The 17,642-nt window shown below is 37.2% G+C and overlaps 1 protein-coding gene across 1 annotated transcript in view; it reads right to left on the bottom strand.

Annotated features, from left to right (window-relative positions):
- Positions 1-6,383: 6,383 nt before the first annotated feature.
- Positions 6,384-17,642, bottom strand: part of Smp_069670 (vacuolar protein sorting (vps33), putative) — a gene marked incomplete at its 5' end in the record, with an annotated part of 19,812 nt that continues 8,553 nt past the window's right edge. Inside the window, 4 exons of the mRNA XM_018791363.1 lie at positions 6,384-6,651; positions 11,258-12,080; positions 13,140-13,226; positions 16,127-16,206. Of these exons, the coding sequence (XP_018645424.1) occupies positions 6,548-6,651; positions 11,258-12,080; positions 13,140-13,226; positions 16,127-16,206 (1,094 nt within the window). The 3' untranslated portion in view covers positions 6,384-6,547. The remainder of the gene's footprint in view (positions 6,652-11,257; positions 12,081-13,139; positions 13,227-16,126; positions 16,207-17,642) is intronic.

The following is a 17,642-nucleotide window of genomic DNA, read 5'->3' as shown; positions in this document are numbered from 1 at the left end:
AACCTTTTCATCTGTCTTTTTTGCATGTGAAGTGGTGTCTGATGATGGACACGACACGTTACAAACGCTGTTGAAGGGTATATCCATTATTACAAGTTTTTCTAACACATCTAGACCAATTAGATCAAGGTTCGGTCGTTCTGTTAGATAACATACCCCTTTACAGTTATTTCCATTGAAGGAAAATTCACATTGTAATTCGCCAACTAGTTTTAGTACGCCTCCAGATGCATTTTTAGCCGTTTTCTTCGATGGCTTCATTGGCGGCTTTCCTAGCAAGTTATACGTTTCTCTGGACACTAGAGTAATATCGGATGCTGTGTCAATTTGAAGACGAGCCGCTATACCATTAATCTGGATCGTAACATACTTTCTCTGAATGTCATAGTCTGTTTGAAAAGCTGCTACCAGAGGAAGAGATTTAGACTCAGCTGATTTCACCACACGTGAAAGACGTTTATACTTCTTCTTGGGCTGGGACGTACGATCCGGTGGACAATGGCCTTCTTTATGTCCACGTCTGTTGCACACCTGACATTTATGCTTCTTAAATGGACAGAACCGTACATAATGCCAATCGCCGCATAACCAACAGGCATCCGTTGGTTTGTTATGTGTTTTATTCGGCTTCTGACTTTTTAACCTAGTCATAGCATTTACACTACTGCAGGTTAAATTAGAATTTACCTGTTCAATTAACTGATTGTCGTGTCTGATGTTTTGTAGTCGTTTACACTCATCTGTCAATGTCTTAAGTGTGACGTTTGGGTCTTGATCCAAACGAGTTAGAAGTCTGGTTCTAATTTCAGCATCTTGTGGTGACTGCAGAGCTTTGATGAATATAAGGCATTTAAATTGATCTTCTGTCAACGAGCGTAACTTGAACCGTTCACAGTCTCTGTTGACGACGTCTGCTAGAGCACCATATTCATCGGCTTCACGTATCACCAAATTCAGACACTGTTATCGAATACTAAACAATGAGGAAGATTCACCGAATATATCTGACAATTACGTTACTGTCTCCTCGAAACTGAGCTCTCGAGGTAACTTTGGTAATATATGATCAGCATAACGTGCATGTTCATTGCTTCCCAACTTACGCATCAACAACCGAGTCTTCCATGCGTCATCTTGTTGACAGAATTCTATTCTAAATGTATCTTCCCAACGCTTGAACCACGTGAGAAAAGTAGTTCCACTTTCGGGATCATGTATGAATTCTGGGATGCTGCTAGAAACTGCATCACAAGAAGTACTTGAAACAGCATGTGAACTCGAGTTTTGGATGCTAAACTGTTGCATCAGAGTCTCCAACAACCGCATTTGTGCATCAAGTTGTGCTTGCTGTTGTTGTAGTATTCGGCTGAGCTGGTCATCTGATATCGGCATTTTGAATGAATTTTCCTTTTTCCTCGTTGCCACTGTTATAATTGTATTTTGCTATATAAACGACCCAGCTATTCCTATTCCTTAGTATTCTTATATCAATGACACTCAACAAGACCCCAAAATCAGAACACGTTGAACAGGAATGAAATTGTATTCAAAATAACAATAGTAAGTGAACAGCAATCACTAGTTTGAATAACGTTCATATATTTATAGTATATACATAAGAAGCTTCTAGATTTTTCTCCCATAATTTGCCCGGGCTGATCGGTTTAGAATTAGCCAATCAGCGTGCACCAACACCATTATGCATGAAACATGCTTTAATCCAATCTATGTCCCGCTAACAAAGATACTCGTAAGTTAATAGTATTTAACCACAGATGTCTTAGAAATATTGTTCGCACCTGTTGGTATAACCGGGTAAGTAATAGTGAGGTTAGACATAGGGTATTAGGGAATGATGGTAAATCAGTTGATGAGGTTGTGAATCTTCATCAACTGAGATGGTTAGACCACGTGTTACGTATGCCTGATTACCATGACGCGCTATGCTGACTAGTGTAGGGGATGGTTGGAAGAGAGTTAAGGGCGGCCAAAGCAAAACGTGGCATCAGTGCATGAAGATACTAACTTCTAGTCTGAGCCATGTTGGCAGATGCAGACTACTTGGTTGGGGTCCGCGTGATTATCGTAACCAATGGTTGGAGACTCTAGGTGAAATGGCTCAGAACCGATCACAATGGCGTAGGTGTATACACTTTCTCTCTTCTCTTAAACCTTAAGATTAAAATTGTTTCATAACTTTCTTCCTTCTTATACTATATCCTTATATACAACATTTCTTTATATACTACCACTACTAAATTAACTACTTCTATGAATCCAGTGTTCATCTTGTTGTGCTAATGAGTTGTGACAACTTGGACCGATGAATATGTGTGCCTGGTCCTACGTTGTGACTGACTGACTGCTATAATGTTTCCAAACTTTACTAATGTGATCTTTATGAAGATACAGTATTGTCGTTGGGTTATCTTGTAAGCTGAATGTAAAATAAGAATCAGTGAATACAATCGATGTTCAATGTGAAACTGTAAATAAAAGTCACGAATAGTTCCAACATAAGTATGTATTAGCTTAATTAGTCTCAATAATTCTTTACAAACGTAAATATGTTAGTGTTATATTAACACAGTCATGTTTAAAGGATTGACACTAACCACCAATTCATAAATGAGAACCCATTATAGTTACTGTTTGCAATGAACGATCTTATGACCTAATCAAACGCGTACTTAATTAGTTTAAATTAGTAAAGATTTACTGTTTGTCTGTTTCATATCATCATAATAAGGATATATTATGAAAAAAAAGAGGTTCAGAGGTGAATTAGTCAATATATATCAATATATATGAAGCACGTTAAAGATTATTTATTTTTATTTAAACACATAAATATTGGTACAAAAGGGCACCAGATATATATGTGCCACACAAATCTCATTTGATTTGTGTGAAGGCTGTGATACTGCCCCGGTGCCCAAACTGAAGCAGATGGTTTACGTAGGGGGCAACACCCGGAGCCTGGTCTAGTCCACAAGGCAGTGGAGCATCGTGAGGAGATGCAGTCTCATGGTAGCCGGTGACCAACAAATGATTTATATGCCATTCGTTTCCTTAGGATACTGGAGTCCATGTGAACCATTGGTTTGGAATCAAGGTTTTACAACTCCTCTATGTTGACTTTCCGTGTTCACCGACCCGGTTAAAGCGCCGGATATTCGCTTTTCGTCCTCTCAATTTCGTAAACAACACTCATGGTGCGAGAAGACAGTGAGTAGGACTTCCCTGGTAGAGGCTATATACGCGTGGCCATGTGAGAGCATTTCGAGTGGGAGAGCGGACTCTTACCACTCTCAGCCGTACCAGGGCATTTGGGGGCACGTTACAGATATACATTCTTCGTAATATTTTATTATTTTCCTGAATAAAATCAAACTGAAAGGATTATTACTTCCCACTAGACAGTATGTAACATCAATAATATATAAGTTCAGAGACACTGAACCTTAGTGTCTACAAATGTATTAGTCTTTTAATGACACGGTGATATTAAATTAACTTGTATGTACACTTAGGATATGGCTTTCACATAAAGCGACCCAACGTATGGTTTCGTTTGAGGATAGTTAACCTTATGAGCTGACAGCAGATAACATTAAAGCACACATATCAACAGCCTGATAACGAATAACGCACTACTTTTGACTGTCATGTATTAATATGACATTCAATACAGACATTACCAGATGACTAACTTAAAGGAATGTATTGCAGAAAAAATATGTACATAATGTATAGATGAGAAGCAGATGTGACAGGTTACATGAAAGTCAACTTAATTGACCTAACCAATGAACAATCAGATTTATTAGGACAAATAACAATCAAATCCAATATCTATTCACAAACGAATTAAGTAAATAGTACCATGTAAAGTACTATGATGTGCGGACATCAACAACAACGAAGACAATAAACGTTGACTTAATCGAGGAATCCACTCAGTAATCCATATTAAGAAAGTTAACTGAACCAGGTACAAAGGTACATTTTGTTGGCAGATAGTGGACAAGATAACTCAATTGCACCCGTTTTCTATTTTACTGTCGTGCATTACTTTGTATCATAACTCCTCGGAAGTTTATCAGTATCCTTCCCGCTTAACGTCACTGAAGCTATGATAATTACTTCACATCATTTTTACCGCTATTATATAATTGCCTGAGGTCTCCTTAAAAAGCATTTGTACGCTATGAATAATTAGTAACACATTATGAAGCGGACCATTCTCGAACAAGCATTTCAGTACATTACCTTGCTGATAGAAGATTAATGCAAAATCCAAGAAGACCTGTCAAGATACTTCATAAGATATTCCACTGATAAGGATTTTAACTGACCTCAGAATCATCACCTGCTAGCTCAGATCCACTAATTATTCTAACCTTCAAAGACTGCTGGAACATATTGAGCTATATATTTGAAAGACAGTTACCATGTCCTCACTTGGAGGTTAAGGAGGAAAGCCATCTGTTACTGGTTTTATTAGAGTGGTGGTTCATAATAATTCCTAGCAGTTACTATTCATTTATTCTTCGTTCGAATGTGAAACATGTTATGTGTAACTGATAGATAAGATAACAATCAATATAGTTTCTGTTATATCTCAATGAGTAGGAAAGTTGTATTTCCGACGTTTCGTAACTTAATATAAGTTACTTCTTCAGAGTAAATAGATAACAAAACTCTGAAGAAATGTATCACATCAGGTCACGAAACGTCAAAAATACAATTTTTATATGCATTGGAATATAACAAAAAATATATATATTTATGAATTTTCCACTCAATGCTAAAATTATTTGGAACTATCAAGTTCACCCATGACATTGATACATATGACAGATAAGGATGGCAAATCGATTGATGAAATAGTGAAACTTCATCATTTGAGATGGCTGGGACACGGGTTACGTATACCCGACCACCGACTGCCCCGATGTTTCATGGTGTAGGATGGAAAAAAGCTAGGGGCGGCCAGACCAAAACGTGCCACAAATCCATCAACTCACTGACAATTGGACTGAGCCGTGTTGGTAGGTGATTACCTGGTTGAGATCTGCGAGATAGTAGCAATCGATGATTAGACCTTGAATGATATGGCTCAAAATCGTTTACAATGGCGAAGGTGCATCCACTCTTTGTGTTCTCCCAAACTCTAATCTTCTGAATTCTTCATGTCCCTATCCTTTTTCTCTTTCCAAATTTATTTCACTGGATTATACTCTTTCAATAACATCTTCAAACCCTAATCTTTCTGATTACTGCTTATACTCTTACTACTTCTATCACTATGGGATTTGAATCGACAACTGAATCTCTGTGCTAATGTGGTATGGCAACTCGAACTGATTTACGTACGTACGAATTTCTACGTTGTGAATGACTGACTGAAGATAGTTGGTGACATGCATTAAGCACATATTAAGCATAAGTCATGAGTTAATATTATTCATTAAACAAAAAACTATATATCTACATATTTAACTTTACAAAATATTAACTTTTCTGAAGCTGTTACGTAATTATCAATTGTTATTATAAAATTAAGAATCTACTTTGTTGTATTTCAATTTTCGCTAGTACTACTACTACTATTGTAGTAAATGAGAACATAAGTGGAGGCAATCGAATGTATTTGAACACAAAATTACAGAAAATTTTAGTGAAATCTGAGAACTATACAGTGAACACTTCATTTGTGAAATGTTCATCAATCGTCTCAAACTTGACTGTTCCCTTTGGAAATATCAGTCAATCATCTCAGACTTCATTTTCCATGCACTTCCATACCAATTGCTTTCTATTCCCTTTCTTTCCTCCTCAATCTTCTTGAGCTTCTACTGCTAGACATTCTATTCCTAACTAGTGTTACATACTACTTATGTCGACATAAGTAGCACACATCACACTACCATTACTACTATTGTAGTGAATGAGAACACGAGTGGGGGCAATGGAATATGTTTGACACGAAAATTACAGACTATCTCACTAAATTCTAATAGCCATACAGTAAACAGTTAATTTGCAAATTATCGATCAATTGTCTCAATCCTCACCATTCCTTCTGCAAATATCAGTCCATCGTCTCCGATTATTATTGTTCATGCATTTTCATACCAATTATGTTTCGTTTCCGTTCTTTCCTTATCGATCTTCTACTGAAATACATTCAATGTCCAACCATCCTTATATATATACTACTTATGTGGATATAAGTAGCCCAGACCGCACTACTACTACTACTGACTATTACTCAATTGTTTATGTATGCATAACTTACAAATTTCTACATGAAACTCTATTTGTATTTGTGATTATTAAACTAGACTATAATACTTATTGTGAATATATAAATAAGAAATTTGGCATATTATATTCTTTTTATAATAAATAAAGGATTATATCATTAGGATATTTGATTGAGGTAAATGATCAAGTAAAAACAAAAAAAAAGAAAAAAAAAAGTTTTTCTTGTTTAGATGATCCGTTAAAACAGGATCAAAAAAAAAATGAAGAAACAAATTTAAAAAGGAATCAAATTAGTTGATTTAACCGGTTGACAAAGTGAACTAATAAATGATTGTGCTGTGATAAATCCTGTTGTTATAACAACGAATTCAACATTCGCTGGGTGAAAAAAAAAGAAGAATGAATGAATGAATGAATGAAATAGATAGAAAAAAAAAGAAATACAATTATTTCGATGATTAAATAGGTTACAATGAATAATCATCAGAAGGGGTTTTGTGAAGATTTCAGTATTTTGCATAGTTGAAATCATTAGTCAATTGAAGCTAGACCACTAGGGAAAACCTGGAAGCACTGGACAGCCGTTTTAGTCTTATTGTCGGACTCCTCAGAAGTGCGCATCTACGATCCCATTTCGCGAGATTCGAGCCCAGGACCTACCAGTCTCGCGCCAATCAATAGTTTTTACTGATGAAAATGAACAGTCAGTCAGTCACAACGTGAACAGTGTAAAAATCATAGAGTGTCTTCGTAAAAAATATGAAAACTATATATTAAACACATCTATTTACACTATTCCATCAATTGTCCTTCACATTATTCATGATTCTTTCAAAATTCTGTCGTTATTACAATTTCTCTTTGTTTCCCTTCTTGTTCGATTCAATTTAATCTACTTATTCTCTTACTGGTAGACATTCCAATTCCGTTTGGTGCTACATATTACTTATATCTGTCAACATAAGTAGCATACACCACACATAACATATTCAATACTCGACTTATTTGAAATTATCAAGTCCAACCGTGGCACAATGATACTTAAAAAGGTTATTTATGTGTATTCGTTGAAGCTTTTAAAATACAAAAAAACTTTATAAACAAAGTCCTTTTTTTGTTGATGAATGGTCAATCAGTCAGTCACAATGTAGGGTCAAGCACATATGTGCATCGGTCCAAGTTGCCACAACTCATTAGCGCAGCGAAATGAACAAATGCATAGAAGTAGTTACTTCAATGGTAGTAATATATAAAAGATTGTGTATAAGGATTTAATATAGAAATAAAGAATTAGTTCGTAGAAAGAAAGATATAAAGTAATTTTAATCTCACGGTTTAAGGAAAGACAAAAAGTGTATACACCTATGCCATTGTGATCAATTCTGAGCCATGTCACACACAGTCTCCAACTACTGGTTACGATAGTCGCGCGGACCCCAACCAAGTAGTCTGCATCTACCAACATGGCTCAGACTAGAGGTTAGTCACTTCAAGCACCGATGCCACGTTTTGGTTTAGTCGCCCCTAACTCTCTTCCATACAAATCCAACACTAGTTAGTATTGTGAGTCATGATAAACGGTGTTCAGGCATACGTAACACGTGGTCCAACCATTTCAGTCGACGAAGATGTACAACCTCATCAACTGATTTACCATTATCTCCTAATACCGTGAGTCTAACTGTTACTAATAAATTGGGGATATCTCAAGAATAGTGAATCGTATAGTAGTAGTCAATATGTCAAATGGAAGTTTATAATAAAGGGAATATGAACATACACATAATGTAGTCACTTAGTAGTCATACAATAAGAATATACGTGCACTATTAGTCCATAAGTAATTCCTAACAGTTACCATTCATTTATTCTCGTCCGGATATAACACCTTCCACTTTTTTGAAGCATTAGAAATAAGGGGTTTTTACGTGGTCTCGCCTGTTTTCATTAAAAACTCTTCCTGATTAAAACAGGTAATTCTGATTTTCTGATATTATCCTGCCCCACGAAACAATTTTGGGTCTTCATATGCCCAAGTTACAAGTTACATGTCTTTATTTAAAACATAATTCTCACACTGACTAGAGAATCTACTGGAAGTGACTATATGGTGTGGACAAACAATACTTAATGTGAAAACATCACGATTTGATTCTTTCGACATATTCTCATTTTTGTAAGAATTTTCGTGAAAAATATGTGAATCAATGAAATAACCTATATCCGGCAAAGCAACTTGAGAATTCCAATATGAAGTTGATTCATTAGAGGCTTTTGTCGCAATATGATTTACATTTTCATTTGGCCCCCAAATGCCCTGGTACAGCCGAGAGTGAGGAGGGCCCGCCCTCTCTTTAGAAATGCTCTCATATGGCCACGCGTATATAGCCTCTACCAGGGAAGTCCTACTCACTGCCTTCTAGTGGCACCGGTGTTGTTTACGAAATTGAGAGGACGAAAAGCGAATGTCCAGCGCTTTAACCGGGTTGGTGGATAAGGAAAGCCACCTAGGGGAGTTGGAAAACTCCGATTCCAAATCAATGGTGTAGTACATGGGCTGACTCCAGTATCCTGAGGGAACAAATGGCGTATGGATCAATCGTTGGTCACCAGCAACCATAAGACTGCATCTCCTCACGATGCTTCATTGTCTTGTGGATCAGATCTTTATGTCAAAGGCTCCGGTCGTGGCCTCCTAAGAAAACCATCTGCTTCGGTTTGGGCACCTGGGCAGTATCACAGCCCTCACACAAATCAAATGAGATTTGTGCGGCGCATATGTATCTGGTGCTTCCTTGTACCAATATTTATGTGTTGAAATAATAAAATTCATTTGCTACCACTGTATATATTGTGCAGCTCAATTTATTTTCTGTATATGAGTCACTCCAGATTTCTGAACAATTATCACGTTGAGTTTAGTTTCACAGTTACCCAGAACTGATAGAACTTCTTTTATTTGACTCAAAGCCTCATTTACAGAATCTCCTGTTTTTTGGTCATCCAGTACTGTCACAATTTTATGTACATTTAACAAAATCTCGTTTTGTTGTGAGCCGGATAACTCGCCAATTGTATATTGTGCTCCTGGTATAACCGGGTTTGAACCCAATACAGGGTATGTTTCTGAAATGGCCGTCACTGGATCACTATTTGCATCAAAATTAAATTCTGGGGCTGGATTAAGTGGTGATTCTATTTCTTCATATTTAGAGGTATACTCGAACTAAATTAACAATTTTGACATAAATGATGTAATCATCTGTTCCTGAGATGCTAAACATTATCTCTGCTGTTGCTGAATCAATAATCTCATTTCCTCCATATGACAGACGTACTGATTTCTTCTTGCATGATTCAAAACAGTAAAAAACTGTATGGCGAATTACTTATAGATTAATATTATACGTGAAGTCGTATTGTATGACTACTAAGTGACTATGTTATATGTGTATTCATGTCCCCAAATGCCCTGGTACAGCCGAGAGTGAGGAGGGCCCGCCCTCTCTTTAGAAATGCTCTCATATGGCCACGCGTATATAGCCTCTACCAGGGAAGTCCTACTCACTGCCTTCTAGTGGCACCGGTGTTGTTTACGAAATTGAGAGGACGAAAAGCGAATGTCCAGCGCTTTAACCGGGTTGGTGGATACGGAAAGCCACCTAGGGGAGTTGGAAAACTCCGATTCCAAATCAATGGTGTAGTACATGGGCTGACTCCAGTATCCTGAGGGAACAAATGGCGTATGGATCAATCGTTGGTCACCGGCTATCATGGGACTGCATCTCTTCATGATGCTCCATTGTCTTGTGGATCAGACCTTTATGTCGAAGGCTCCGGGTGTGGCCTCCTAAGAAAACCACCTGCTTCAGTTTGGGCACCCGGGCAGTATCACAGCCCCCGCACCAATCAAATGAGATTTATGTGGCGCATATATATCTGGTGCCCCTTTGTACCAATATTTATGTGTTTTAAATAAATAATGTGTATTCATATTCCTTTCATTATAAGCCCTTATTTGACCTTTTGTCTATTATTATACGATTTACTATTATTGAGATATTCCCAATGAATTAGTAACAATCTCTTACAATCACAGCCACTTTTGGCTTGATCTTGGACAAATGTTATTTTTTATTTTACGGTGTGATGTGGTCTAATTTGTTTGTGTATAAACCCAGTATGTTTGAAATATATGATTCGTATCATGGAGACTGGCGTTATGTACTTAACAGGTAGGGCTAGTCAGAGAAAAAAGACCAATCGGAACTCTAGACTGCCCGTACTGGTGTATGCGTCATCAGTTTGGTCGTATAAGTCAGTGTATCTAAACTAGTAATCGTATTCCGCGATGATTGTATAGCTAAGGACATAATAATAGACGATGAGGATTTGGGAAAAATCGAGTTCTTTACCTATGTCGTGCTTTCTTCCGATTCCATTTTGTATGTTCATCATGCTACTTACTAATATTCAGTAGTAACTAGTTCCAATTCTAATAACTTTGAGAGAATTACCATGTTATGATTACCTCTCGTTGTGATTTCACACAAATTTGGTGAATGCGATAGACACCTTTCACGAATTGAGGTTTGTCATGCATTTCAAATATTTCTGCGATGACGCGATCAACTTTTCAGATTATCTTCCGTCTCGGTTTGCCAGATTTGACGAGTCACTTAATAGCGTGCTTTGAAGCTACATCATACAGGTAGTTAAGCAAAAAATATCACATTAAGAGATGAGTCGTTCAAAGTCATCGTACATACCTTAGACAATACCAATTCCAGAAGATGTCATTCGCTATGAGGATACCATATCGACAAGATAAAAACCACAGAGATATTATTTTGTTTCAACCCACTCAACTACGATATGATAATTCGAGGTACCAGCAAATTAGATCACTTGAAAATATTACACTTGAAACACAAGCGAAAACAAAAAAAACGATCACATTAATATTGAACCGATAGTAACTTACCATCTTCACTAGCAGCTATAGTTCTTAAAATTGATATTTCTGCATGACTCACACCGCCAACAAAGCCAACGACTACAATACGCGGTTTATTTGGATGATTCTCCATATTTAAACAACCGCTTTTGGACGTGAAAGGCAATTCATCTCTAACTGGTAGTTGTACTTTAAATTCTGGAGCACATATTAAGTTAGACAATGAAGATGTTGTACGATTAGAAGTTGCAGTTAACGAATTGTTAGGAAGAAAACCGCCAGTTTTTCCTGCAGTCGGTGTTAATGTTGTATGACTGTTGAATTCAGATGTATTGCGCTCATTAAACACTGGTAACACAGACATTTCCAAATTCTCCGAAGATCTAAGGCCTGAAACTATACGTGTGGCCTTAGACAGTAAAAAAGACCCCGAACTGCCACCGGTAAGAGTAGTTTGATCTGTTATACCTCTACTTGTTAATGATAGATTAGGTTTAGGATACCAATCGTTTGTCCATACTTGAATAAGACGAATAGATATAGGGATATAACCGGAAAACAAACTAGATGCTGCTTGTTCAGAATCATTAACTGAGTTGGAATTAGGTGGTATAACAAGACGTAAATTTCCTTTTAATACTGAATTATAACTAGTACTTATGTTAATAATTGTTTGTTTTAGGTTTGCTGACAATTTTGAAGATGATAGGCTACTATTTCTTGAATTGATTTTTTCTTGAGGTGTAAAACTTGATGTTTGTATACTACTCATTAAACTACTGGGAGATTCATAAAGCAAACCTACACGCTCCAAATTATCCAGTGTGAAAATATGCTCAAAACCATAGACCTTAAAAAGTAGAACAAAATTCAAAAGATAAGATCCAAGTATGTATAATGATTCAATTGTTAGAAATAATTGATTACACAATCTTACTTGATTATGGCTCATCACGATGGGCAGCCATTCAGCAACTTACATAACTATGATGATTTAAGTATAATTTACTCATTCTCCGGGTAAAGATTTTTGTGCTTTAATCACGCTGAGCTACTTTCTATATCTAATAGATGCAGCTGTTTTATTTGAATGTTAAGATTATGCTTTAAACACAAAAAAACCTCAGTGAAGTCTACCAGCTTATTAGAGACTCAATACAGTATCATTTTTGTCTATAGAAATTGAAGTGACTGGAATGTTCTTGAGATTTTTGTTTCAACAGTTAATTAGGAAACTATTTGTCTGAGACTATCGTAAACAACAGTAATGCCACGAGAAGGCAATGAATAGGACTTTCCTGGTAGAAGCTATATACGCGTGGCCACGTGAGAGCATTTCAAGAGGGAGAGCGGACTCTCCCCACTCTCAGTCGTATCAGGGCATTTGGGGGCGATCGACGATGTCCTCCAATAAGTTAAAGGTTATCACTATTTCCAGTTATATACTGTTTATTAATTAAGCTAAACATTATTTTCGAATCTTCCGATAAAAGTTTGACAAATATTCACACATAAATTAGGTGTCAAATTATCTATCAAGAGTGTTTATTTTATAAATAAAATATCATGCTTTCAGTTATAATGAAATAAAATAATGGTAACGGTTTAAAATCATTTATCAAATATCACTGGGCAATTAAAATAACCTGGAAACACTAAACGGTCGTCTCCTCCTAATATGGAATTCCTCAACAGTGCGCATACTAGGACGAAACAGCCATCCAGTGCTTTCAAGTTTACGATGGTGGTCTAATATAAATCAATCCATGATTTCAATCAAAACCTTAACAACAACCACAACCCTAAACTGATAATTAAAATAACTTTAAGATCAGGATAGCCTTAATATTCTGTTGAACATTTCTTATATTTTTATCATATGCATATATATACACACATCTGAACTTACTTGTATTATTTCATTTCTATAATAGTCTAATAGTCGTTGCTTTAAGCCTCCATTACAAAATGACTGAATGCAAATTAGACGAAGAACCTTAAGACAGAGAAAGCAATGCGGTAGAAGAAAAAGAGAGAAATTTCCAATAGATAAACGAAAGATTAGCAAGTATATAAGTACAGTATATGTGTGTCCATACCATGGACAGATTTTTTAAAAAACTCGGATGTTGGGTAACTCATACTTATTATTATTATTATGGTGAGACTATAATTTATGGACGAGCGAATCAGAAGCGTTTGAGGGATTTCAAGGTCACGGCGCCGATTTCAGTGCCCGGTGCTCATGTATGATCGGTTCACAGAGAATTTTAGAGAAGACTTGACAATTAAGCGGCTACAACAAATGAAACTACTAAGAAGTTCCTGTATTTGTAATTGCGGGTATTAAATGACTTGTAGATCTTATGAAGACTACCGTGATGTTGTCCTTCGATGTAATATATGTTGAAGGAAGACGTTTGCTAGAATAGGAACCTTTATCGCTCGATCCAGATTGAAACTACGGCATATTATAATAATTGCCGCGAACTATATAATAAAAGCACCAGTAACATTGGCTGCAATAATCGCAGATGTTACTGAAGCTTTGGCTGTTCAGTGGTATGAGTATTGTAAGGACATATCCATAATAAAAATGACAAACTTACACAACCGGAGTACTCACAAACAATATTGAAGCTATGTGGTCGAGGCTGAGAGGGCTTTTGTGACCTTATCATGGTTCCAGAGACCAACTATTATGTAACCATATGGATGAGTTCCTCTAAATTATGCATTACGATTTTGGAACCTTAGAATCTTTTTTTAACCTTGACAAGTTTTTGGACCATGTAAAGGAAGTGTAAACACTGTAATTCTTTGGTGTTGTATAATATATTTTTACTCCATATTAACTGTCTTCTGACTGGCTAATATTTCTCAAGGTCACTCAAGATTCGCTCAAAGGTCGTCCATAAATTATAGTCTCGCCTACGCAAAGATAAAAAAACTTGAAAAGACAATCATTTAGAAGCAGCGCCGTTAAAACGGACTAACTTGAATGCCTGTCCAAGAATTAAAAATATCACTCCTACTTGAAGTAGGTGATGAAGGTGGAAGTTTTGTAACTAAAGCACCTAGGTCATAAAACTTCAACGTGCTTTTGGAAGGTCAATAAATCTTCATCTGTACAGGTTTTATATGTTCTTAATTTTTATCGTAGGCATTACAGTAGTTCCTGATTACGAAAACTGGTGACAGAATCCGCAGATACAAGAAATGGTCAGTCAAAAGTTCTACTTGATTACCTTACTGTTTGACCTGGTCTGTTAACTTGGGTATTAAAATTAATTGCAACAATAATTAAGCAAATGCGTCAAGTTTGTGAATATGGGGAAGATTTCGATAAAACTTATCTTCTATTTACGTTAAGCTGAGGGCTAAGAGGAGGACTAAGTAATGGCAACTACAAATTTGTTTATCCTTTGAAATTCCTACCAATGCTATTCAATTGAATAGTAAAGCTTACTGTCCACCAAAATCTGGTTCAGAAATACTTGTTTAACTTCTCAACGTGCTATTGTTATTACGAATTCGAGACCGAAATAATTCGATGCCAAGTTTGAAAATATCTGAAGAGTTAATTATACCAGTTGGGTGAGGCCAGATGAATAACCATAAACTAAGCTAGTGCCCAGATTTCAAAGGTAGAGTTTATGCTCATGCTTGGTTCGTTTTCCTGAAGGGTTTTGGAGATTTAGGAGAGAGTTTTGTAAGCTTAAGCAATTAGTACTGATTACGAATGTAGGAAATGAAGGTACTGAGAAAAGCTTGTCAAGAAAAATGTGTTCCACTATATAGGATGTGTAGAGATCATTGAATGATATTGAGGTCACGAGCCAACCGAAGCCGAACATCCATTGGAAACTAGCAAGTACTGGGCAACTGTTTCTTCCTAGTACGGGACTCCCCAACAGTGGCATCTACGGGCCCATTAGAAACTGGACCTAGGATCTCCAGTTAATTCACAACATTGCTCGTTCGTTATGCATTGTCTTCGTTGAGCAACTGACTTACACCCAATAGGCATAAACTCCATTAGTCACGGCTTCTCACTAAAACTTCAAAAATTTCCTCTCAAAGCTAGTCACTAATCAGAATATGATAACTATCAGTACAGAGGTTTTTTGAAAATGTTATGTGTTATTGATATCACGAAACCGACCTAGTTCAGCACTTCCTCAGTCTTGAATATAGTGATCTTGAGTGCTGTTAGAGGAATGAAGGCAGTTATCAATTCCCGGTTGCACACACCGTGGAAGGGTTCTTCTAAAGGTGCCTGAAAAGGAAATTCGGTTAGAAGTGGTCTTAATGACCTGAGAGCTTGACCGCAGCGCCCAAGGGACAACTGCTTGAGGTCGGTCACACACGAACTTTCTGCGGGTAATTTTTGTGTTAGCTCCGTGCTTGTTGGGACCTTACCGCCGGAGACGGATATCCGTGGGATAAGGTGAGGTGTGTATTTTTAGGGTCGATCTTTTCTAACCCCACACCTCCTTGTGGGAAGGCAGCATCGCTGTTATGCTGGTTGTCTGAAAGAAACAACTTACTGCTGTCACACCTCTGTACAGTCAGTAGTACGACTTCGCCTTCGGACCTTGGGATTGCTGCTTTTAGTCTTGCCACTCTTCAACCGACCTGTCTGGCATGGTAGGACCTTGAGTAACGATTGTTTCAGCCAGTATAGCTCGATTGGTTCATCAAGATAGCCAAGCCCGACCACCACGTCAAGGTAGCAGCAACGGTTGGGTCAGCACTTCCTGGTTTTCAATAAATATCTAGCATAGGTCGATTCATGATATCAATAATTTAGGACACATGAGAAAACATTACTAAATAGAAGTAAACAAATTTGTTATATATTGTCTCCATTATGAAAAGAAATAAACTATGTACCTCTTCAATAGGTGCACCTCTCAAGATACATTCTTCAATGAAAGGGTGTGCTTTATCTGTTTCGTAGCCATTAATGAAATCTTATTAAGTAACCAAAAAACAAAATAATAACAAGAATCATAATAAATGCATAACTGATATAATGAAATATAGAATATTAAAGATTATATAATTCATTATTATGGAAAAAGGTCAACAACAACAATAATTGCATACCTTCATTTTTCAACTATTATTATAAGCAGAAGTGGTTTTGTGGATATTATAGTAATTTCAATAGTTGAGATGATGAATCAATTGAAGTTAGACCACCATAGAAGATCTGAAAGCACGAGACGGCCGTTTCGTCCTATTATTATGGAACTTCTCAGCAGTGCGCATCCACGATTCCGCCTCGCGAGATTCGAACCCAGAACCTATCAGTGCTTTAAATGATTCATGATCTCAACTATTAAAATTATTATTATAACATTGACAAAGTAATAAGTGTTACAGGCTATCTATTTAAAAGTACAATTAAACTTAAGACTATCTCATATCCTTTTAAATGATTTGGTAAATTAAAAAAAAGTATCTTTGACATTAAATACATAAAACCCGATCGTTGCTGCTACCTTGACGTGGTGGTCGGGCTTGCCTATCGTGATGAAGCAATCGGGCTATGCTGGCTGGAACAATCGTTCCTCGAGGTCCTACCATGCCAGACAGGTCGGTTGAAGAGCGGTGAGACTAAAAGCAGCAAACCCAAGGTCCGAAGGCGAAGTCGTACTGCTGACTGTACAGAGGTGTGACAGCAGTAAGGTGTTTCCTTCAGCTTCCTTCCTTCTTTCTTCCTTCTTTCCTTCCTTCAACTTCACTTATCTTGGAAGTCTGATCAGCCCTAATGGGTTGGTGTCTGACGAAATCTCTGCACGGATTCAAAAAGCTCGTTTGGCTTTTGCCAACTTACGTCACCTATGGCGTAGACGAGATATCCGTCTATCAATTAAGGGACGAGTATACTGCGCATCAGTTCGTTCTGTTCTACTTTACGGCTGTGAAACATGGCCATTAAGAGTAGAAGATACTCGTAGGTTACTAGTATTTGACCACAGATGCCTTAGAAATATTGCTCGCATCTGCTGGGATAACCGGGTAAGTAATAGTGAGGTTAGACGCAGGGTATTAGGGAACGATGGTAAATCAGTTGATGAGGTGATGAATCTTCATCGACTGAGATGGTTGGGCCATGTGTTACGTATGCCTGAACACCGATTACCACGACGCGCTATGATGACTAGTATTGGGGACGGTTGGAAGAGAGTTAGGGGCGGCCAAACCAAAACATAGCATCAGTGCTTGAAGTCACTAACTTCTAGTCTGAGCCATGTTGGCAGATGCAGACTACCTGGTTGGGGTCCGCGTGACTATCGTAACCAATGGTTGGAGACTCTGTGTGACATGGCTCAGAATCGATCACAATGGCGTAGGTGTATACACTCTTTATCTTCCCTTAAACCTTGAGACAAAAATTGCT

Source organism: Schistosoma mansoni (assembly GCF_000237925.1).
Source record: "Schistosoma mansoni, WGS project CABG00000000 data, chromosome 3 unplaced supercontig 0077, strain Puerto Rico, whole genome shotgun sequence".
Classification (NCBI taxonomy): domain Eukaryota; kingdom Metazoa; phylum Platyhelminthes; class Trematoda; order Strigeidida; family Schistosomatidae; genus Schistosoma; species Schistosoma mansoni.
Note: the sequence above shows the minus strand (reverse complement) of the source record. Positions and strands in the feature narration are given on the sequence as shown.